We start from the raw sequence: 24,140 nt of genomic DNA on the forward strand, positions 1-24,140 counted from the left end.
CGGGCACTTTGAGTTTTTGCGTGTTATCTTACCTTTGGGGCACACTTGACAGCCTGTGAAGACTCATCTGACCTTTGTAGCAAGTCTCTTGGGGTCTAGGGAGATAGTGTGACTTACATTTTATGGGTGGAAATTCAGGCCCATAGGAGTGCATTGTTCCGTGTCTTATACTTCCAAAGCAGTAGAACCCATCAGCTCATGCCTTGCCTGATGGTCATGCCACATCTGTGACCATACTGTTAGCAGGCATTGGTTTCTTCCCTAGGAAGGAAGAATACAGTGACCCTTCCTTTCCGAGGAGAGAGACTGATGGCAATGCCACCTGGGAACACCTCAATCTTCCTTTTTTGGTTTGTGCTAGTTCTCAGTTGTTTAAAAGTTTTTCCTCAAAACTTTCATTTTGTGTGGTACTGGATATTGAACCTAGGCCCTGTGTGTAGTTTGGCTCTTCGCTTTCAAACTTTATGAAGGCCTTTCTTGCTGGAGGTGAACGAGCAGATCCAACCAGTTCAGACCAGCAGTTTCAGACTGAATGGGAAGGCTGGCACACTTAGCCTCTTGTTTTTCCTGGGTAGTTCTGTCACCTTAAATGATTTCAGTCTCTAGGTACTGACTACCCAGAGGCATCCATGGTTTTTCAAATGCTGGGCTGCACTGTTGTGACTCCACATGTCTACAAAGTGTATTTTCTCTCTGTGTATCCATCTCATACAAAACTGGCAAAGTACAGCCTCTTAGATCTTTTAGCCAAGCGCTTTCAGGGCATGAAGACTCCACAACCATGGTGCTCACTCACCCATTCTGTTACGTTTCTTCTATTAGTTCATGAGTGACTTGTATTAGATTTGGTTAATTCTTGAACTGTGTGGTGTAGGTGTTTTTTAACTCTAGTTTTACATTATTGATCTTTTCTTGAGAGTAAATACATAATACACAGATTTAGCTGGCTCAAACATTCTTCAGAGATTAGCTGCTTAGAGGTTTCTGGAGTGTTCTCTTTTCTCTAGCCAAGTTTAGCCAAGTCCATTGTTCTTGCACCCATGGAGTGTGGTGCACCTGAGGTTTTTATTCAGAGAGTTGCCTAGAATAATGCATGTTCACATTTTCAAAATTATAAAAGCTCTTCTGCATTTTCTGTTTGTTTCCTGTCATAGAGGCTCAATACTGACAGCGCTTCCACCATCTTGGCTGTTGTGTTGTTAGAATAAACTGTGTGTTTTCTGTAACTCCTGGTGGCTCTTGTGTGCAGGGACTAAGTTCTTATTTTGAATAATAGCAGTTCTGGTCAGTGCAGAGCCTTGGGGGGAAATCAGCTGGGCTCTTGTTTTCTAACTGAGAGAGAAGCGTTCGTTGTGAGGTGGAGCTTGTGCTGGTCCTCAGGCGCTGTCATTCCTCTCCTGTGTGGAAAGCTGCATTCTTCCCCCAAATGCAAGCGTCAGTTTGCATTTGTCATTGCTGTTGTTCCTTGTCCCAGAGAGCTTTTGTTTTAAAGAAAAATGGATATTTAGATTGTATCATTTAATTACTTTGCTTGGCCACAGTTTACTTTCTTAATATCAACAGCCGTAACCAATTCTGGGAACTGATACATGTGCCCAAAATTAATGCTTTAGGGTTTCAGAGAAAAGTGTTTTTCATAATCAGTATGCTAGTCGGGTTGATAAGCTGGTTTTATTCAAATTCACACAGGCGTCACTATAATATGTCCATTACTTCAACTTTCTTTCCTGATGATTTTCTTCTTTTGCAGTTAATACATAGATTTAGTCTGTTGTACGTAGCTTCTAGAGAGTTCCCCACTGTATGACTGCACTACATTTTATCATCGACTTCATAAGCAGCAAACTTTTTTTGTCTATTCATGCTGCACTGAACAGACTGGCATAACCTCCCATGTAAGCATGCCAGTTAGCTAAGTATTCTGGAATCTAGAAATTCTTTCTTACTGCAAGGTCTTAAAAACTATCCTCTTAGTAAATCCTCGTCAAAGCTTTGCTTTTTGCAAAGACATTTGGAATTTATAAGAAAGTATCATCATTTATTCACAGTCTCTTAAGTGAAGTAACTGTGATACTGAGAATGTCTGTGAATCTCTTGAAAAAAATCTCATTTGATTTCTCTCATCAGAAATGAAGTGTACCAATTAATATCATTATGTTGTGTGCTTTGGATTGAAACCTGGCCCTCATGAATGCCAGGCACCTGTGGGTGCCAAGTAGCCTAGGAGCTGCATCTATAACCCCAATACACTTGATTTCAGTGACTAAGATACATGTGGTTTTTGCCTTACATAAAAGAGATTTTGGAAGATGGAATAATAGCACTTATATCCTTGGGTCACCATCAGTCATCTGATTGGACTTAAGACCCACTCAGTAGGAGAGGACCCATGGTGTCTAGCACTGTGAACTCAGAAATTACGTGTAGCTAGTGAGGTCATGGGTTTTAGGGGCTCCACCTGCCTCCACCTTGTGCCCCCATGCCTGGGTAAAATAGCATTACTTTGAACAGAGTAGGTTGGCACAGTGCTGCAGGAGACCACTGTGTGGCTGTAATATTAGGAGAGCTGGTCAGCATGCCAGCTCTTCTGTCCACGGGTGAAGCTGTAAGGGCTGCTGTGTAGCTCACTGTATATGTGACCCAGCAGACATGGAGAAATGCCCAGCTAGCTTCTGCATTTGAGCTTTGTTTTTAGTTTTTTTTTTTTACAGTTTGTTTGCACAGTGAGCCCCTTTCTCAAGCAAAAATCCCCAAACCAAACCCAAACCAACAATAAGGACATCCAGTCAGAGACATAGTCAGATCCCATCCCATATGTGTCACAATTTTCATTATTTATTTTCTTGATGTCTTAAGGCATTAAGATACACTTTCTCCATAAATAAAATAAACTAGAAGTGAACTTCATTATTTTCAGACTTTTATCCATCAGATCCCTGTGTGCTGGAAAAAAGTAATGACTCAGCAAATAAAAAGGGAACTTTTTTAAAGTTACTAGTCACTGTTAGAATTGAGAAATCAAAGCACCTTAAAGCCACAGTATGTTAGCTGGACGCCCTTCCTCTGAAATGTACACCTGCTACACCCTTCAGAGGCTGCCTCTGGTGTGTCACCCCAGCTCTGGTGGGTCACGCCCCTCTCTGATGGGTCACGCCCCTCTCTGATGGGTCATCCCCCCCTGGTGGGTCATCCCCCCTCTGGTGGGTCACGCCCTGCTCTGATGGGTCACCCCCATCTGGTGTGTGCTCCTCACTCTGCCCCCACCTCTGTTTCCATGTTTTCGTCTCACACCTTTGGTTCCTCTCACATGTCAAAGGGATGAGTCTTCAGTTATGGTTTCCCTTTGATTGATAACCAAGTTATGCTCTTAGCATTGTATATGTAGACTGAAAATTTTAGGTAGAAGCAAACTTAAAGAAGTATTCTGAAAAAAGGTAAAACCCACAAGAATTTAATTGCTTTCACTTTTTTCTATTTTTTAATAGCGTGCACCTGTCTATTCACAGCAGTACCTCGTGGTGTCAAGAAGCCTCAGTTCTGCGGGACATGACCCTCAAGAAAAAGTGAGTATTTTATGAACACTCTCAAGAGTTAAGTTAGAATAGTTTTACTTTCTTGTTGCCGCATCGTGTTCAGTGGACGGATTGAATTTTATTGATGTTGTAATTGTAACATGAATGGTATGCTTGTTTGTGTTTCTGTCCTGCCTGGTTCCCACAACTGTTTAGCCCCAAAGAAAATCACACATAGGTCTCCATAAATTATAAGCTGATTGGCCCATTAGCACTAGCCTCTCAGTGGCTAACTCTCACATCTTGATTAACCCATTATTCTGATCTATGTTAGCCATGTGCCTCAGTACCTTTTTTCAGTGGAAGAATGCCTTTGGGGCAGGGACCAGGGTGTATCTTCAGTGCTTTAGAATTTCTGAGGGGCTGGAGCACCTGTTGCTATTGCACAGGACCCGAGTTCAGTTTCCCACATCCCGGAACCATCTGTGACTCCACTTGCAGGGGATCTGAAACCCTCCTCTGACCTCTACAGGTACCAGTCCCACACATGCATGTACATACATATGCACTCAGAGAAAACATTCATACACATAAAATACATAAATTAAAAAAAGGTTTTGAGGCATCTATGTGTGTAATTTAAAAGAAAATTTATGGCTGGAAGATTGATGTGCTGATCCATATTGAATTTGTACAGTTTATGAATATAGAAGACATGCCAAATGCAAATATTGATTTTCACACAGTTTTCTTACTGCTTAGACAGTTTGGCGTGAGTGCTGTAGGAATGAGTACTGTAAGGGTCTGAGGAAATGCTGAAGGGGACCGAGACCCCAGACTCAAACAGTATGTAAAAGCAAAGGGCGTTTATTAATATTCTAGCATTTGCAGGGCCGTTCACCTGTGCAAAATGGTGACGACCCTGAGATGAGTGTGCAGGCTCCTTTCAGACACAGCGAGGGACAGTCAGGTCATCTCATACGTAGTTAGTTAAGCCAGCAGCAGTTACATTAGTATATTTTTAATTCATTGAGCTTTAGTCTTTATCATTTTGAGACATGCTTGCACAAGCTTGGGCAAGTCTGAACATGACTCACAGGGGGCTGCTGGATTTGTCCATGAGACACTGTGAGGCTGGCTTAGGCTTTCTGTGTTTTTCTCCCTAGACCCAGAATGGAAGGGCAATGTGGATAAACAGCCCTTTGTTGGGAGACACACTTGCTTTGCCCTTCTCAGAGACCTAAAACCTAAATTCCGTTGTGAGGGAGGGAGAGTTTAACCCCTTCTATAGCAGTCACTAGCGCTAACCCTCTTTGAGTGTGTGCTTACTACCTTCAGGCTTCAGTGGGAGGTGCTTCCATGATCTTTGCTCTGCTTCCTGGGAATCCAGGGTAGGAGAACATGCAGAATTGTTGGTTTTCATCCTGGGCAACTCCAGACTGACTTAGAGTCACTGTGGAACAGGAAGTAAGAGGGACTTTTACTGTGTCTTTATGATTTGATAATACTTTATACTGCATATTTGTGCCAACGGTTGCTTAGCTTGTAACTAACAGCAGTGATCCAACACTTCTACCAGATGCAGTCTGTGTAATGCTGGTTAAAACTTGACTGTTTCAAGAGCACCACATTTCTTAGGAAATACGTACTGTTTAACAGGAATTTATTGTGACCGTTTGAACAAGGAAAGGTAGATGACCTCACACTATGAGGCCTCGGTGAGTGGATTCTGTGATCAAGACTGGCTCAGGTTTCATTAAGTTAAGAGTTTACCAGTTTAGCAGCAAGGATGGTCTCAGGCTGCCTAGGAGACTAAGCCGTGTGTGTTAAATCAAGACTTCTGAAGTTTTTCCAGTTTGGAGATTTTAGGCTTTCCAAATGTAGGCTAAAACAGTGTCTTTCCTAAGATACAAGAATACACTCTATTTTATTTTTATTTTATGTGTATGAGTGTTTACGTGCATGTGTGTATGTGTACCTTGTGCCTGGTGCCCAAGGAAGTCAGAAAAGGGTGTTGGGTCCCCTGGCACTGGAGTTATGGATGGTTGGGAGCTGTCATGTGGGTGCTGAGAACTGAGGCTGGGTCCTCTGTAAAAACAGCAAGTGCTGAGAGTTGAATCCAGAACTTTGTAATATAGTAGGCATGTTTCTCTGTGGCAACCAGTATAGTTTGGTTATTTAAATAATTTAACCTAGTCAATTAATGCTTTAACCAAGTTATTATTGGGCCAGAGCCTACCAGATTGCTGTGGGACAATGGACTGTACCCTGTCACTTGTATTTTAAAGAAATGCCGATTGGCCAGTAGCCAAGCAGGAAGTATAGGCGGGACGACCAGGCAGGAAGTAGAGGCAGGGTGACCAGGCAGGAAGTATAGGCAGGGCAATGAGAATTCTGGGAAGAGAAAAGATTCAGTCTGCAGTTATCATTCAGATACAGAGGAAGCAAGATGTGACTGCCTCGCCGAAAAAGGTACCAAGCCATGTTGCTAACACAGACAAGTATTATGGGCTAATATAAGTTATAAGAGTTAATAAGAAGCCTGAACTGATAGGCCAATCAGTTTATAATTATTGTAGACCTCTGTGTGATTATTTGGAACTGAACGGCTGTGGGACCTGGTGGGACAGAAAACTCAGTCAACACCAGATGAATTTAATTGATTTCTGGTTGTAAATGAACATATTATTTATAGTGTTTAGTATTACTCTAGAGAGTAATTGTGTACTAGAAACATACATTTATTGTTAATTGTGGGAAAATCTTGTTTTTTTTTAAAGTAAGAGTAACAGTTTTCTTTTTTGTCTCTTGTCAGACTTTTGATAAAATTCTCATTGCTAACAGAGGAGAAATTGCATGTAGGGTGAGTAAAATTTGAATTATTTTTTATTTTTCTCTGAAATGGATTAAAGCCCCTTTGCATCTAGATCTTGGTTAACTTATGATGTGTTTTGACTAGGTTATTAAAACTTGCAAGAAGATGGGCATCAAGACAGTTGCCATTCACAGTGATGTTGACGCCAGTTCTGTGAGTATATTTTTACTTAGTTTCAGGCAGGACTTAATTTGGTTCCATCAGGCTAGAAATGAAAGGATATTTACTTTATTTTTCCTTCACTTGCAAAAGGTGTATTCCATTTTAAAAACTATTTAGTTATTCCCTGTCAACACAAACACAATGGAAGTATTATAATGTCTTAACTGTCCCTGCCCCCCTCAAGCTGCAGACCAAGGTGGCCAGGCTTACTGCTGGTCAGCAAATAGATTAAAACCAAGCACAAGACAGTTGGCAGATGGATGGGCTGTTTGCACAGTGCCCATTTATGAACATCTCCCAGCATAGTTCCAGGATCGCTGAGGGAATGCTGTCATTGTCTAATCTTTCCTAAAGGCACTAATGCGTTCAGCAGAAAGTTTGATAAATGAGAGATAGGCCGATGCTAATTGGATCTGAACAAAAGGAGGTATGGCATAAAGCGGTGGATGGTGTGTAATTTTAGGTGGCGTCTTTAACACAGCAGGCCTTTTCTAGCAGCAATGAACTATGAGTAGGAAGAAATCCCATGGGAAAAGAGGGCAGAGTGTTAGAACTCCGTGGACTAGATGTGAGTAGCTGTACTTTTAAGTCACTGGTTTTTGTCCTTTTGCTCTGTTTTTGATAATGTCACTTTTGTAGTTTAGTAATGAACTTAGTAGAAAGATCCTTTAAAGTGTAGTGGTTTTAAAATGTGTTCTATTCGAAACTGTTACTCATTCTGTCTTATTGTAACTTCCCTTTCAAAAATCTAGATGAAAGAATTGCAAACTAATTTGCTGAAAATAAATGTTAGCTGCATAATTTATTTGATGGTTGTGTTCAAAATATCTTCTAATAAAAAGCAGTTAAATTGGTTTTGTATATATAGTTTGATTTGAAAAAAAATTGATCCTTATTCCTTGCTAATTTTTTAAAACTTGATGATTTCAGTAGTAATAATTTTCATTTCTCATGTGGTAATAATGAGATGATGTGAGAACTGCTACTTTATTATTTTTTAAAGATTTTATTTTATATATATTAGTATTTGCTTGCATGTATGTTTGCGCAATGCTTCTATGTAGGCAGAGACTGCTTGTTCTTTTCCCCGCCTTACGACCTGAATAATCACATAGAAACTGTATTAATTACAACACTGTTTGAATAATGACTCTAACATATTCCTGGCTAGTGCTTACATCTTAAATTAACCCATTTCTATCAATCTGTGTATAGCCACGAGGCTGTGGCCTACCGGTAACGTTCCTAAGGTTCCTAAGGTCCTTTTCTTTTGGCAGTTACCTGGTGTCTCCCTTTCTCCGCCTACTCTCTCTTTCTATCCCTTCCAGCCTGGCTATATTCTGCCCTGCCATAGGCCAAAACAACTTTATTCATTAGCCAATAAAAGCAAGGCATATACAGAAGGACATCCCACATCACCCCTACATGACAGTAGATGGCATCAGAATTCCGGGAACTGGAGTTATAGATGGGTGTGAACTGTGATGTGGGTGCTGGGAACTGAACCTTGGTTCTCTGCAAGAGCAGCAAGTGCTCTTAATTACTGAGCTAGCTCCTTTCATGCTCAATATATTCTTCAAAATTCTCTCTCTCTCTCTCTCTCTCTCTCTCTCTCTCTCTCTCTCTCTCTCTCTCGTTACAACATCTCATGTAGCCTAGGTTGTACTCAGACTCTGTAACTGAAGATAACCTTGTACTTCTGATTCTCTTGTCTCCAACACCCAAGTGTTGAGATTATAGGCATGTGCCCCAATTCTAAGTTCATTGCATGTTGGGGATCAAACCCAGGGCTTTGTGCCTGCTAGCCAAACACCTATCATCTGAATTTTATAAATTCTCTTGCTTTCTTTGTGAGGCAGAAGCTAACTGGAAACATCCTTGAGTTGACTGTTAGTTTGGAGGACACTGCTTTGTAGTTTTCCTATCTTTGGTCAGTATTAAAATATCTTAGTAGGGAGGGTGGGGTGGAGTACCCCTTTAATTCTTGCTTTGGAAGACAGAGGCAGGTGGATCTCTGTGAGTTCAAGGTCAGCCTGATCTGCAGAGTGAGTTCCAGGACAGCCAGGAACTACACAGAGAACTTGAAAAACAAAAACAAAACAAAATAAAACAAAAAATTGGTTATCTTGGCCTTATGGATTGAAAAGTCTTCTGTTTTGCAGGGAACACGTGTAAAGCGTTGGCACTCTTTAAGTGTTTGTATGATTCATCTATGAGGCCTGGATCTGGCTTCTCTGTGGGTATTTGTTCTTTGACTGCTGATGCTCTGTTGTTATTTTTTAGTCAATATTTGAATTTGTTTGGGTCTAGGAATCTGTCCACTTCGTCTGTTTTGTAGTTCATTGGTATGAACTTGTTATGGTATTTCTTTGTTAGTGTTTTATTTCTGTGAGGGGTGTGGTAATAGCTCCATTTTCATTCCTGATTTTAGATGTTTGAGTCTTGTTTTCTTTCTTGCTTGATTATTCTGTTTAAACGGCACCAACACAGTACCATCAATGAGCTGGCTTATACACAATAGAAAATTAGCTTTGTAATTGTAGAGATTAGAAAGTCAAGGTAAGGGACCTGGAAAGTTTGGCCGTTGGTGTGGGTCTCCTTTCTGATTTTTAGGAATTGCCCTCATAAAGAGATGAAGGTTTTTAGCTGTGCCCTCACATGTGGAGGGGCTGGAGACCTTTTTGATGCATCTTTTGAGGTTGGTCATCTCATTCTCAAGACCTTAATATGACAACTTAGTAGCATTTCAGACATGCTAGGTAATGTCCTAAGACAAGAGCTATAGAATGGTGGACAATGAAGGCAAAATAAGCTTGAGTTTCTAGTCTGCAAACTGTGTGATTTGAACTTAACATCAAAGTTTTAAGACCTAAATGAGGAGGACTTCCAGATTTTATATCAGAAAACTGAATATTTTAAATGCTAATTATTTCTAAGTTATTTTGTATGTTTTTCATTTTAAACCCTAGTGAACACAGTATTTTTGTTTTGAAATTGAACAGAGCATTAATTTGGGAGGAAGGATGGCCTGGAGCCGTGGTTCTTAACCTTCCTAACACAGCCGCCCTCCGAAACAGTAAGTTCCTCATGCTGTGACCCCACCATAAAAACTAGAATTTAGCTTTTGTTATGAATTTTAATGTAAATATCTGTGTCTTCAGATGGTCTTAGGTGGCCCTGTAAAAGGGTTTTTTGACCCCCAAAGGGATCTTGGCCCACAGGTTGAGAACTGCTGTCCTAGCAGGGTCCTAGGAAAGCTGACAGGAGAGCACGTTCTCCAGCCAGAGTGAGCTAGGGCCTCCCATTAGCACAAGAGCAGACAGGCCTGCATAAACACACTGGCTCTTAGCAGAGGCTACTTTGGTATTTTGAGAGAATTTCTTGACGTACTAATGAGGGCTTCGTCACTATTTTGCTAACTTACAAGGCAAGGAAGGAACATGTCACACTGTTAATTTCTAGTTTACTGTGATTTTAGATCGTTCAGAGAAGGTGAGAACTTTTTAATTGTTGTAGTGACTAGTAGTTTCCTTAGTTGGTGAGCAGTGCGGAAACTGTTTAGAGATGATCGTATTTCTGTCCCAGATGCTCTCAGGTAGCATCCAGTGATTCTTTGTATTTTAAGTAAAAAGATCAAAATATTTTTTCACATAAAGGAATAAAATATTTTTATTAAACCACTAAAGTTAGAAATTAATTTTTTGAACGAAAAGATTTAATCAAGGTTAAATTTAAAAGGTGAAGACTCTTCATTTCAACAAGGAAAATGATTCTGTGCTTCAACACTTGGCCGTATTTTTTCTATACTCCCATTTTATTGCTTTGTGTACAGTCATGCTGAATTTAAATGAGCAATATCTGATATTTATAGCTTTGAAACAGGACCCTAAAATCAGGAAACTATTCATGGTGACTTACATCCTACCCAAGCAGCCTGCTGTTTAAAGTGTGATTCCTGGTGGGTGCTTGAGTTTCAGCCTTGGGATCCATAATGAGACGGAGTGGTGTTTCCTGGGAGTACTCAGGGGTGATTGACAGTCCAGTGAGGGAGTCATCACTCTTTGTGCCCACCCTTGATAATACTCCCCTGCTGGCTGGGGAGGACCGGAGGACAAATAGGACATCGTGATGCCCAAGTAATTAGTGTATGCTGGTTCCAGCTGAACAAACCAGAGGGTAATGATCAGGTAAATGGAACTGGAATACATTAATGTAGGCTGTGGTGTAGGAGACCTGAGGGGAACACTTACCATTCGAGGAAGTTGTTGGAATAGCTTCTTTTTTTTCCCATTTCTTTAAATATATATCATTATGAAGAAATATATTTATATCTTGGTTTAGCTCATCTCTAGTTTTACTTTAGGTATCTACCAAGATTAATATAATTGAAATGCAACAGCCAATCATTTTCCCCCTTTATAGATGATTTCAGAATATTTCTCATCATTTCAAACTGGGCAAAAGTTAGAGTTTTTTCTTTTTCTTGAACTCATCTGTTGTTCAAGAAAACCTTGACACTCACAGAATTTCCTGCCTCAGCCTCTCTAGTAGCTAGAATTTCAGGCTTGGGAGCTACCAGTATTATTCCTAAGGTGATATAGTTAAGTAGCATATTCTTTTTACATACATTTATTATTACATTAAATTAATTTATGATTGTTTTGCCTACATGTATGTTTGCACCACGTGTATGCTTGGTGTCCACAAGGGCCACAAAAAGGTATTGGAGCTCCCGAGACTTGAATCATACAGACAATAGTGCCATTTTGTGGTTGCTGGGAATTGAACCCAGCTTCTTTGGAAGAGAAGCCAATGCTTAACAGCTGAGCCATCTCTCCAGTCCTGGTGCAAGCACCATATTAGGTGTGTGATCAGAGGATGCCTTGCAGGAGTCTTTTCTCCCACTGTCCTGTGGGGAGTAGGAATTGAACTCTGGGCGTCAGAACTGGTATCAAGTCTCTTTACTTACTGGATTATTTTGCCAGCCCTGTAAGAAATACATTCTTAAGTTGCCTTGACTAATAAGGATATGTTAAGATATTGGCCATTGTGATCCATGTTTTCCAGTTGGACTTTGTAGGCCATAACACTTCTTAATGTTTAGACCCAAAGATTATTCTGAGTATTTATCGGTATTAAACAGATGTTTATAACTGACATCCTTCAGTGAAGAGTTTGCATCGGAAAGCCCCTGGAAGCTGCTCTAGTGCTGCACACGGAGGGAAGGCAGGACTTGGTTCAATCGACTTAGTTTAGTCCTTGCACTTAGGTAATCAGTCAGAAGGCTGTTAACATTTTTTGGTAGGGGGTGGCAGTAAGGACTTTGGAATGAGGTTTTATTGTGTTTGAGCTTCTGGGCTGAAGTGATCCTTCAACCTCAACATTCCGAGTAGCTGGGACTCTTACAGTCTAGGACCTCTGGGTCTAGTGAATCAAGGGATTTTTAAATGGCATAGTTGCTTAAAAACTTGTTGTTCACTTTTCTCATAAAACTTAGCCATTAGTCTCCTTTTAAGATCAGGAATATATTGTATATACTTATGCAAATTTGAAACACTAAACCTTTCAATAAAGAACTAATCAGGAGAAGAATGCATTTGAAATGTTTAGACATTTTTTTTCTTTTCTGCTATTATTGTCTTTAGAAAAACTTATTCTGCAGAGATATTATACTCTCTCAATTTTAAATGTTTTGATTATCTTGGCTTAGCTAAATTACTTCCTCTACATTTCGGGGCAAAATGGAATAGGATGGGATCCCTGGCAGGAATTTGTTCGCATTAATACGGCTCATCAGAGGCATTCTGTTTAATTGGAGATCCTGCGGGACAGTGGCAGAAGTCAGAAGAGAGTCACAGCATTAGCAATGGCCCGTCTGGGAGCTGCGCACTCATCAAGGTGCTGGAGTGTTAGCGGTGGGGGTGATGGGAATTATGACGATTATGACATGTAAGCATGTCTGTGCGAACCGGACAGGCAATGAGTTAATCAAGAAGTATATTAAATGGCTCCCATGCTGATTCATTATTATCTACCATAGTGCCTGTCAGGTTGTGTATTTAAAAAATACAATTATTGCTGAATTCACTATGTATGTGAGCTGAATTCAGCTATCACTCTCTTATTTTTCAACAAAATAACCTCAATTTGCTTTGTGCATATAAAAATAGAGAATTGTGTCAATTGTGTTGGCTTTGTGGGTTGCATTTTAAAGTAGCCGCCCCTCCCTTTAATGTGCTAGAGTACATCTTTAATTTCAGAGTCCTTTAAGAATTTGCTTAGCCTTCTCTTCTGTTTTTTTTCTTTTTTAGATGGTGGTTTTTTTTTGTTTGTTTGTTTGTTTGGCCTCGAACTCACAGAGATCCGCCTGCCTCTGCCTCCTAAGTGCTAGGATTAAAGGCGTGCGCCACCACCGCCGGCTCTTAAAATGGTGTTTTGTTTGTTTGTTGTTTTTGTTGCTTAGCCTCTTAGATTCATCATGAGTACTCTGGCTTATTTGCTACTGCATAAATGACTTGGGTTCAAAACTAAGATTCACATGTCTTTATTTTTCAAGATGAAAAATAATTCAAGCATTTCAGAGAGCAATTAATATTTAATACACGAAGCTATGGAAAAATCAAAGCAGTAATTTTTTTCAGCCATGAAAACACTCTAGCGTCAGATGGGGTGGGCCCCCTTTGCTGTGGTGGGTGGTCTCTTTATGCCAGGTGAACCCATTCTGTGCCCAGCATGCATAGAGACATCTGTCGTGAAACTATCAGTTAGAAATGTACAGAGTTTGAGGAAATGGAGCTCATAAATTGAGCTCCTTTAGAAAATAAATTGAAATACAGCATAAGTCCATAAGCAAACAGTATCTATCTGTAGACAAATTTATAGTGATGCTGTACAGATGAACACACAGTCTTTCAAAAATTTTCAACACTGGCGAATTTAATAAAACTTTGTACCAAACTGTGTCCTTTATTTATTAACATAATTAAGGCAACATTATGGCTAACGAAGTGTTATCCTGTGGGCTGTGGTTATTAAAGTCCATAGATAGTGGTCAGCAGCAACAGAAGTCAAACTTGCAACCAACTCTCTCCCTTGGGAGCTGTGAGCTTAGCAGACTAAATTGTCACAACCCAGCACAGCAGCTTAGATGGTTGATGGCTAAAACCCCCTGGCGTGAAGGGCCAACCAGTCATCGGGTGAAGAAGGGCTGTGACTTTATTCAGGAGTTGGGCAGGAGAAGAACCTTGGTATTAATATCTTCACATATGGATTATTAGATGTGTTTATATATTTATGTACCTGGTCATCTCACAGAACATTTCAGCGTCTCTTCTTTCTCTTGCTGGAAGCTGAACTCAAGGCTTCACAAATGCTCAGCAAATGCTCTTGGAGGGAGAGCAACATGCCCTGAGCTCACCAGATTTTAAATAAACAAAACCCCAAAGAGAGACTTACAACATTTTACTCGTTTGTTCCTAAATTTTCAGTATATATAAAAGGACAAAATTATTATTCCTGTTATTATCCTATAACCCGAACAGCAAAGTTGCAACTCCATAGCCCAGCAGGGCACCAGCCTTGCTCTTCTGTTTGCTATACCAGTGCTTTAGCACCAGAAATTCTTGTTAATAAAAAGTTAAGAAGGTCTTGGGACAAACCCTCCCATTATTATAAAAGGCAGATTTCCAAAAGCACTTTCTGCAGGTCAAAAGAAGTGGGAGCTGGGATGTGACTCAGTGGTTGGGTTGCCTAACTAGAACAAAACACCCTGAGTTTGATCCCTAGAAATATACACACACAGTGAATTTGAATGACATAGTTAAAATAAACATATTTATTTTAATGTTGTTATACCTTGTGATGTGAAATAGTACTGAATCATGGATTCATTTTTCTCTGAGTATCTATTTAAGGAGGACTGGAAGTAATACCTCTTGGAAAAAGTACTCCAATATTAGAAAGCACAGCGTGTCTTTGCTGTGATGCTCCCGTGTTTGTAGGGCAGTGTGTATGTGGCGGCAGTCTGTTTTGGTATCATTGTGTGTGTGTGCTGTGTTAGCTTCCTTCCTCAGTCCTGTGTCCAAGTTTCTGGCCAAAGGCAACTTCAGAGAAGAAGGTTTCATCTTGGCTCACAGTTCAGACAGACACGGTCCATCATGGAGTGGGCAGCATATTAGTGGGAGTGGCTTTTTTCTCTTTCTCTCCCTCCCTTCTCCCTCCCTTCCTCCTCCTTCCTTCCTTCCTTCCTTCCTTCCTTCCTTCCTTCCTTCCTTCCTTCCTTCCTTCCTTTCTTTCTTTCTTTCTTTCTTTCTTTCTTTCTTTCTTTCTTTCTTTCTTTCTTTCTTTCTTTCTTTCTTTCTTTTTGCTACCAATTGGAAAACTGAGAAAGGGGAATGTCAGTTCTCAGAGGGCCTTTTCTCTTTCTATTCAGTCCATGGGATGGTGTCACTCACATCCAGCTGTCTTCCTTCTGCCTCAGTGGTTTTTCCTCACAGATGCACCCAAAGGTGTTTATTAATGTGATCAAATTGACAATAGAAATTCAATACTATGTTTATCACTTGGTGTCTGTAGTGTGCTAGATAGAAATGTACAGAATTATGCAGTGCATTGGATTTAGTTTGGGTCCAGTGCTGCAGAGATGCAATGAGCTGCCAAGGACTATCCCTTTGGTAAGCTGTGGAGCTACTTTCAGATTCCTTGTTGCTTTTCAGTGGCCCCCTCTTTCCAGTCTAGCCCACTGTGTTCAATACTATGTGAAAAGTCCCTTCCTCCTTACAAAGAAAGTACAGCTTATTATTTTGAAGGTTGTGGTTTTTTTTCTCTCTGAGACAGGGTTTCTCTGTGCATCTCTGGCTATCCTGGAACTTGATCTGTGGATCAGGGTAGCCTTGAACCTGCCCTTGCCTCCTGAGTGCTGGGATTAAGGTTCATGCCATTACTGACCCCTGAAGGTTAGGTTTTTTAATTAGTGTATTTTTGGGGCTGAGTGTGAAGAGTGACCAGGAAGAACCCGTTTTTTGCTCTCATGGTGTTCTCCAGCAGGAGAGATGTGTAGGGTAAGAAGATGTAACTATTGTGCTATATTTATGGGACACTTCTTCTCTGCTTCCCTGATCCCTTTTGTGCTAGGGACCAGACCCGAGGCCTGGCACATGTGAAAGAAGCGCCCCACTACCCAGCTATGCCTTCAGTTCTCTGTTGCTTGTCCAATATCTCTACTCAGACTCTTGGAAACTATTTCAAATTGGAACGACCCAGATGGAACTGCCAGGTTTCTGATATTTGCATGCTATTGCGGAAACAAAAAATAGAGGACCTAAGATGATGATCACTACTCTGTTTTTGGTTTCTCATTGCTTATTAATGATCAGGTCCTTATGCTGAAATGTTTTATCATCTAGTCATGTCCCTTCACTTGGTTGTCATTTCCTTTGTGAGGTGTTTAAAATCTCTTTCACTAGTAACCGTTGTTTGACCCTAATAAGGCTTGTCAAGGAAGAAAGGCCTGGTAGATGTAGGAAGTCCTAAAGATGTTCAGTTCTTAACTGTGATTATTTAAGCATTTTAAGTTTATGTTTTTTTTTTTTTTTGAGAGAGAGAGAGAAAGAGAGAAAGAGTGTGTGTGTGTATGTGTAGGTCAAAGAACAACTTGGGGGAGTCATTTCTTTCTGTCATGAGGGTCCTGGGGTACCTTTATGCTCCAAGTCACCATTGCACCGTATTACCTGTGTGGCACAGAGTTCTGAGACTGGAAAATCATTTTGGGCTATCTGACTGCCTCTTAGAACCTCTGCTTAGTGGCAGAGGAGAAGAGAAAAGCAAGAAGTAGGAGCTTTGAGTCACAGGTCAAGGAGTTGGGTGGGGCTAGCCTTGACAGAGGCCAGGGCGTGGTCTATCTTTTAGGAGGGGAGCCAGCCTGCTGGCCCTGGCCTAGGGCTTTGTGCACTAAGCAATGGGCAATGAATATTAACAGGGATGCTTGGATGTCAGGAAATCCAGCAGTGTCTCAGTATCAAAGTAAAAAGTTTACATGACAATCTGGAGAGATGTATAGAAATAACTATGTTTAAGCTTTCACTCATGAAAAATTAATGTGTTTGAAAGTTTGCCAGACTGGCAAAATTAGTTTCTTTTGGACTATTTTATTTGTTGCTGAGTTTCTTAGTGGTTTTCTTAGTCTGCAGTGTGGTCTGGAATTTTGGTCTCTGGGCTTTATTTGTAGTGAAGATTTAAAACACCCCCTTTCATCACCTCCCCACCCCTTGCTTCCTGTTCTTTGTTTTCCTCTTTCCTGTCCCCTGCCCCTTCCCCTAAACCCCCAAGATGGTTAAGGAAACAACACACTCAGTTCTCTGAGAAGCAGTGCCCTCGTGGCCGCAGTTGGCGTTGTGCTCTGCAGATCCTGGCTTGGAGCTTAGGATCACGGTTGTGGACACATGTGGCAAACAGTCACAAAATTGCTTCTGCTTTTTGACTCCAATCGCTGTAGGAGCCGAAACAGTGGGCAGCTCCACCTTAGCCTGTTGCTCCTTCCAACATTCTAAGGGACCTGCCTCTCACCTTTGGCAGAAGAAGCTGCTTATAGTTGGTCAGCTTTGCTCATTGTTATGTGATTTTCTTATTTTGATTCCATTTGCCATTTTCTTCTGCTCGTCCGCCATCCTGCTTTCTGTAGACTTCATTCGTTGCTGTGCGTTTGAAGCAGAAGCTTTTCAGGTGTCAGCTCACGGTGCCAGCCCTCGTTCATGCTGCATTGTATGCAAGTCTGTGAAGACCAGAGAAATGGCCGATCACGTGATTGTGTTTTTCTCAGTATCAAAGATCAGTTTGTGAAAGCTGTGCATTTGGAATTACACCTGTAATGAAATTACTCACAAGACTTTCTGAGGGCTAGTGTGTGTGCTTTGCCCCTTTGGACTTGACTCTCCTGATCTCTAGTTGCTCAGTTCCCTTTCTGCCTATCCATGCTGCTTCTCAGTGGCTCTCATGGTGGATGCCTGGCTGGAGCAGCAAAGGAGAAGTATAGTTGTCTGGAGATAGTTATGGCAGACTTGCGTCTGATGCTTTATCTGAATGAAGCCCATAGTATGAAGAGTTTAGAGGAGCTGGGGCAGGAGAGCTGTGTCTGTGCTGAGCCCTCAGAGGAGCTGGGGCAGGAGAGCGTGTCTCTGTGCACAGGCTTTCTAAAAGCAAGAACGTCATGTATCTAGAAGGAAGTGTTAAGTTGGGGTAAAACAGTATTGACAGTATTTTATTCTGTTGACAACTGAGTGTTGAGTTCTTCTGTGAGTCAGTCATAGAGTGATTCTCAGCCTATGCCCTATTCCCCAAATGGATATTAGGTATCGGATAAAGGAGCCTTTATAATTAAATCTAGGCAAGCATCTTCCACGAACTGTTGTAATTAAGTGTTCTAGATCCCGAGGCTCTACTGATATGGCTCAGCTGGAATGCTTTCTGAGCAGTAAGGGGATTCGGTTTCAAAACTACACAAACCACTTGTAAGGTTCTGTGTGTAGATGGCCCTTTGGCATCTCATAGTTGTCTTACACACTTTGATTTCACAGTTTTGTAAAAGCAATGCATATTCAGTAGAGACCATCATTCTGATTCTGAATTTGGATATTTTCCCAGGCTTGTTGTATGTAGGATGAGCCTTTCCCCCCCCTCCTTTGATACTTGATAGTGGCAGAAACCGGAGCTTTGATTAGCCCTGAAACCAGGAGGGAAAAGAACCAACACTCCCTAGTTTATAAGACGTTAAGCTAGGATGTTCTGTATGTCAGATATTGCTATGGTTTGGACTGGAAGTGTTCTCAAAGGAACTGATGAGAAGGGTTCATCCACTTGGAACTGTTCTAAGGGTGTAGAAACTTTTCAGAGGTGGGACCTGGTGGGAGGTTTTCCTGTCACTGGGGATCTGTCATTAAGGGAGGAATACTCCCTAGCCCCTTCTTTTCCTTTCTTCTTTCAGTCCTGGCCAGGAGATAACAATTAGTTTCATGATATACTCCCCGCCATATGTCCCGCCACAGACACAAGGTAGTGGGCCTGTCAGTCATAGATGGAAGCTTCCAAAATCGTTAGCCTCGGTTATCCTTTCCTCTTCTCAAGCGGATTCACCTCAGGTATCATTTATAGTAATTTATAGAAAGCTGACGGAGTACTTAACATCTTTCCTCTTCTCTTCTTGTTTTTGAGACATAGTCACATATATCTCAGATTGTCCTTGCCTTCACTATATAGCACAGGATGACCATAAACTTCTGATCCTGCTGTCTCTGCCTTTCAAGTGCTGGTACTATAAGCATGTGCCATTATGCCCAGCTTGTGAGGTGCTGGGGACCTAACCCAGGGTTTTGTGTGGGCACAGAACAAACTGAGCTACATGGCTAGTCCTTTAAATGTGGGTGTATGAGTGTGCCCTAGTGTGGATGGAGGTCAGATCACAGCTTTGGGGGGGAGTGGTACCATTTATTTACAGTGTATTAGACTCAGAGCTTGTCCTCGGTATGTTTACCAGGGGTCTGTGAAATGCACAGACCCATATCTATTATGGCAAAGAATAACAGAAAAGGAAGGTTATGTATGCAACATCATGGAAGGTGAAGACAAGACGATTCAGGGAGTCAGAGTGCCATCAGAGCCCCCAATTTCCCTTATTTGTGTGTGTTTATTATAGAAGTTTGTGGCACATGTGTATTTTTTAATTTCCTTTCCACCATATGCATGCCACTTTCTAGACCCATTTTTCAGGCTGAGATGGTATTCTTTGGGTGTAGCTAGTCTTTGACTGCAAAGACAATGACTTATTGTTGTGGCATTTTCCTTTTTTCCTTCAAAGACAATAGCTTTACCATTTAATAATTCAGGTTATTCAATTTATTCCCATTCTGAACTTTTAGCACATAACTTATTAGGAGATTTAAAAGAGAATTTAAGACACAGTCTTTCTCTTGTCTGTCAAGATTTGTAGAAGGGATACATGTTATAAGAAGATAGCTGGTGAAGACATTAAAATGAGGTTCTTAGGTCAAGTGTGATTCAGTGCCAGTATTTGTGAGAGTTCAGATTAAAGGAGAGTCATCCAGCGTGAGTGCCCAGGGAAGACTCAGTACGTGATGAGAGAAATATGTCATATAAAGTAGTAAGTGCATGTTTAACTTCAGCAGCTACCCTCAGTTGGCTAACGCGTTCTTTCTAAAGGATCAGTAAGTATTTTTCCTTTACAAAAAACAAACAAAAGGCACAGCCTTAAGGACAACAACAAAGTTGATAATATCAGGATCTGAAATGGTCTGAGAGCAGTAGAGAAACATGAGGGTGAGAACAAGCAGCGATAAGCAAAGGGAGAGAGCCTGCTTTAAATGAAGGAATACGTAAAAGCCCCTTTCAAGCAAGGCTACCTTTCCTTGTATTTTGTGGTTGAGTGTTTTGTATTAAGATACTGATCTGTAACTTCCTTGAGCCCGTTATCATTTACCATTTAATATGCAATGATATTTTTTACTTAATTGGAAAATTTTATTGAATTGAATTCTGATCTTTTTAAAAGGCAGCTTTGTAAGTTTTCAGATCTCATCTCAAAAAGTAGTTTTTAAAAATTAGTTCAGAACTAAGGATTATGACTTAGAGACACCCGAGTGTTTTCTACTGGAGATCCTCCCCCTTCTCTCTCAGTGAAGAAGTGGATCATAAATGTTTATACCTAGTTGTATGTATCTGCCTTTCAAAAATGATTATAGTCTGATGGTGAATTTCTTAAGCTGTAAGATTATCAGAAGATTCTAGTTCAAAAGCATAGTATGTTCAGTGAAAAGAGAATAGATTTCTTTTGAGATTAAGCAGTTTATCTTTCACTGTTGAACGCCTACCTAGTCTCTCTTTCAGCAAAAACACGGACTCAAATTCTGTAGCGTGAGTTGTCTTAAAGGTGGAAAGCTCATGCCTGAATTTGAGTAGACTGAGCACTTACTACACACGTCATTGTTTTTTAGGACTAAATGTAAAATGGACAAAGCTCGAACGTGAGGGTATTTAAATGCTTCTCAGAATTTTCTGGTTCACGTGTTATGATATTGAACTCTTTAGTTCTGGGCTTTAATTTGAGCCTGGTGCCGACCTGATGCTGTGCAGGGACACTCATTGAGTCCCTTCATTCAGCGCCTCTAATTACCCCACTTCCTGGGGAGCTTGCCCAGACCTGGGCATGAATGTGTCTGCTATTAGAATATGGGGCTCCTCTGTTCCTTGTAGTGAGGTAGTTTTTGATATCAGATTTATGTATGGATGAACCGAGGAGGGGAGGGAGGTGTATCACAGAAATTGTTTGCTCAGACAGTGGGTGAGGCATGCGGAATTAATGGAGTCATGGCTAATACAGACCCTGAGCCTTTTTTGTAGCGGTGTTGTTATTTTAGCGGATATTTGCAAAGAAATTCACTTCCATGCGTCTGCTTATGGGTGGTTGTAATTTTTTCTACAGAGCATCTGCTAACGCAGGATTTGTCTCCTTAGGTTCATGTGAAAATGGCGGACGAGGCTGTCTGTGTTGGCCCAGCTCCCACCAGTAAAAGCTACCTCAACATGGATGCCATCATGGAAGCCATTAGGAAAACCAGGGCCCAAGCTGTGAGTCTGAATGAACCTGTCTTCTGCAGCTGTTTCCTATGCAGCGTGCGGAGAGCTGGAGTGTGTATTGGAGAACACCAGTGACTGAGATGCTGTTGAGTCTGAATGAACCTGTCTTCCGCAGCTGTTTCCTATGCAGCGTGCGGAGAGCTGGAGTGTGTATTGGAGAACACCAGAGACTGAGATGCTGTTGCAGTAGTTTGTGTCTCCTGCGTTAAATGTGGCCGGATTCACTCCTGGAAATCAAAGGCTTCGCAGCATCTGGCAGTGCTGGTGGCTGCGGCTGCAGGTGGCTGCCGGGCTCAGCTCTCACACCAGGGAGCGGCTTCAGTTCAGTTCCACATTTGCCAGCAAGAAAGAAATCCCAATTAGTTCTGAGCATTAACCCTTTCAGTGTGATAAGAGCATGAAAAACAAAAACAAGAAACCCCCAAAGATCCCAACCTCCTGTTCTGAAAAGACTGTTTAAATTTCAATTTAGTCATTTAAAAATTGTCCACACTCATTTGCATTGCTAGAAATAAAACGGTGTATTTGCTAATTATCTCAGTTCGTTAGTGTCAACAAAATGCTAATCACTTACACTGGTAAATCCTTTCCCCCACCCCAATTTCGGTCGGATGGAGAGGAATCCAAGGAAAAAACTAATTTCTGACATCAGCTATGGTAATTTTTGTTTTTAACCAGAGGACCAAGTATACATTTAATATTAAAACAGAGTTATTGCCACAGCTGGATGGAAGCAGCCAGCACCTGGCTCTGCTGGTTTCTATAGAAAGAAATGCTTAAACAAAGCCCTCTTCTACGCCTCCATATTGAGGATGCTTACAGCGTCTTAGCACTTAACAGAAGTAAAACTTGTCTTAACTCTTGCTTGTCATAACACGGCATTCTCTATTCAAATGGAGTGATGGAGTGAAGGTCTCTTCCTATTGGGCAGTGTGTAAGTCACTCTGTCCCATGCCGCTTGGTTCTCAAGTGTCAGATTTGTCCCTGTTTCAGGCTCAGACTCTGGCTCCTCAGGAACCCGTCCATCCTTTCAGCAGAAGTATTTTACTAGGGATTGCTCCAGCGCTGACTGCTGGTGTGGCTTGGGGCTGGCTGTGTAAGAGAGTGAAAGAGATGAGGACGCGGGTTAGAGTGTACGCTGTTGCCTGTGGGGAGAAAGCACAGACGGATGGTGATGGCCAGACGGAGTGAGGGAAGAATAGATACCAAAAGAAAAAATAAAGTAGAAGTTGAAGCAGACCTCCATTGGAGTGCAGTTGGCAGAGGCTCTGGGAGTGTTAGAACACCTTCTGCTATTGGGAATAAGGTGTACTGTGTGGCTTAGAGCTTGGGCTCTCATTCATTCATTCATTCATTCATTCATTGATTCATTCATTCAGGGTCTCTCTACATAGCCCTGGCTGTCCTGGAACTCACCATGTAGACCAGGCTGGCCTCTGTTTCCCGAGTGCCACTGTACCTGACAAATGTGGGCTCTGGAGAACTGTCATTGTGGAGGTTTTCATCTATTTTGTCCACAGTTTGTAGATCATAACTCTGTGACCCACTTGCCCTTGTGAAGTTCTCTAAGCCTGTGGACCAGCCGCAGGAAAAGTCAAGTGAGTTTCTGTTGGATAGTGTAGACAAATGCAGCTGGTCAGGACAGAGACACAGATGCCAATGTGGCCTGCCTGGTGAGAGAACAAAGGAAAAGTGCAATAGAACCGGTCTGTGAGGAAGTCACCTTCAACCGTGCAGAATACTGAGTATCCTGTGGCTCAGGCAGATTTACAACATGATAATGTTACAAGAACCTTTTCTTTTCATTCCTAAGGTACACCCAGGTTACGGATTCCTGTCCGAAAACAAAGAGTTTGCAAGGAGTTTGGTAAGTCTATAACAAGCAGAAATGATTGCCCTATTTCAGAAAGCAGTGTAGAGATATGGACTCCTGAACTATAGAATTCTGATTGATTTACTGACTCTTTGATAATTGTTAAAAGTGAATGTTTTCATTCTGTAATCTAGGTCCTGATAGTAATTAAAAGAATGGAAAAGAGCCGGGTGGTGATGGTGCACACATTTGGTCCCAGCACTCGGGAGGCAGAGGCAGGTGGATCTCTGTGAGTTCAAGACCAGTCTGTCTATTGCGAGTTTCAGGACAGCCAGGGCTACACAGAGAAACTGTGTCTCAAAAAAAAAGTAGAATTAAAGTCACTTATTTCAATCAATTTGTTACTCTATTTGACCTTTGAATTTTAAAATTAAAAATTTCAGACTTTAAATGTGGGACTGGAGAGGAGGCCCGGTGGTTAAGAGCGTATGCCACTGTTGCAGAAGACCCAGATTTGTTCACTGAAACTTACACTGTGCGCCTTATCCTCTGGTGACTCTGGCTCCTGTAGTAAGACGAGTGGGCTGCGTCCCACCGCCCAGCTAGCTTATACCTGAAATAACCACACAGAAACTGTATTAATTAAATTACTGCCTGGTCCATTATCTCTAGCCTCTTATTGGCTAACTCTCACATATTAGTTTAACCCATCTCCATTAATGTGTGTTGCCACTTGACTGTGGCTTACCGGCATGAGTCTAACCAGATTCCGTCAAGGACTCCAGAAGGATATAATATTACCTAAGTAAACAAGAAATAAGCAACTTCCAAAACTGTAAAAATGATAGAGACATCTTGCTGCCTGTACAGTCACCCAAAGTTATTTTGTATTGTTGGGGCATCCATCTTCATCCTACAGGTCCATAGTATCCAGCAGACTTGTTTTCTTTTTCATTTTTTTTTTTTTTTTTTTGTTTTTCAAGACTGGGTTTCTCTGAAGTTTTGGAGCCTGTCCTGGAACTAGCTCTTGTGGACCAGGCTGGCCTCGAACTCACAGAGATCTGCCTGCCTCTGCCTCCCAAGTGCTGAGATTAAAGGCATGCGCCACCACTGCCTGGCAGCGTTCTGCTTTTTA

The 24,140-nt window shown here is 41.4% G+C and overlaps 1 protein-coding gene across 1 annotated transcript in view; it reads left to right on the top strand.

Annotated features, from left to right (window-relative positions):
- Window positions 1-23,876, top strand: part of LOC142842431 (propionyl-CoA carboxylase alpha chain, mitochondrial-like) — a 42,993-nt gene extending 19,117 nt beyond the window's left edge. Inside the window, exons 3-8 of the mRNA XM_075959153.1 lie at window positions 3,486-3,563; window positions 6,328-6,375; window positions 6,472-6,540; window positions 21,070-21,183; window positions 23,006-23,059; window positions 23,449-23,876. Of these exons, the coding sequence (XP_075815268.1) occupies window positions 3,486-3,563; window positions 6,328-6,375; window positions 6,472-6,540; window positions 21,070-21,183; window positions 23,006-23,059; window positions 23,449-23,487 (402 nt within the window). The 3' untranslated portion in view covers window positions 23,488-23,876. The remainder of the gene's footprint in view (window positions 1-3,485; window positions 3,564-6,327; window positions 6,376-6,471; window positions 6,541-21,069; window positions 21,184-23,005; window positions 23,060-23,448) is intronic.
- The last annotated feature ends 264 nt before the right edge of the window (window positions 23,877-24,140 follow it).

This window comes from Microtus pennsylvanicus, unplaced genomic scaffold (genome assembly GCF_037038515.1).
Source record: "Microtus pennsylvanicus isolate mMicPen1 unplaced genomic scaffold, mMicPen1.hap1 Scaffold_80, whole genome shotgun sequence".
In the NCBI taxonomy this organism is placed as follows: Eukaryota; Metazoa; Chordata; class Mammalia; order Rodentia; family Cricetidae; genus Microtus; species Microtus pennsylvanicus.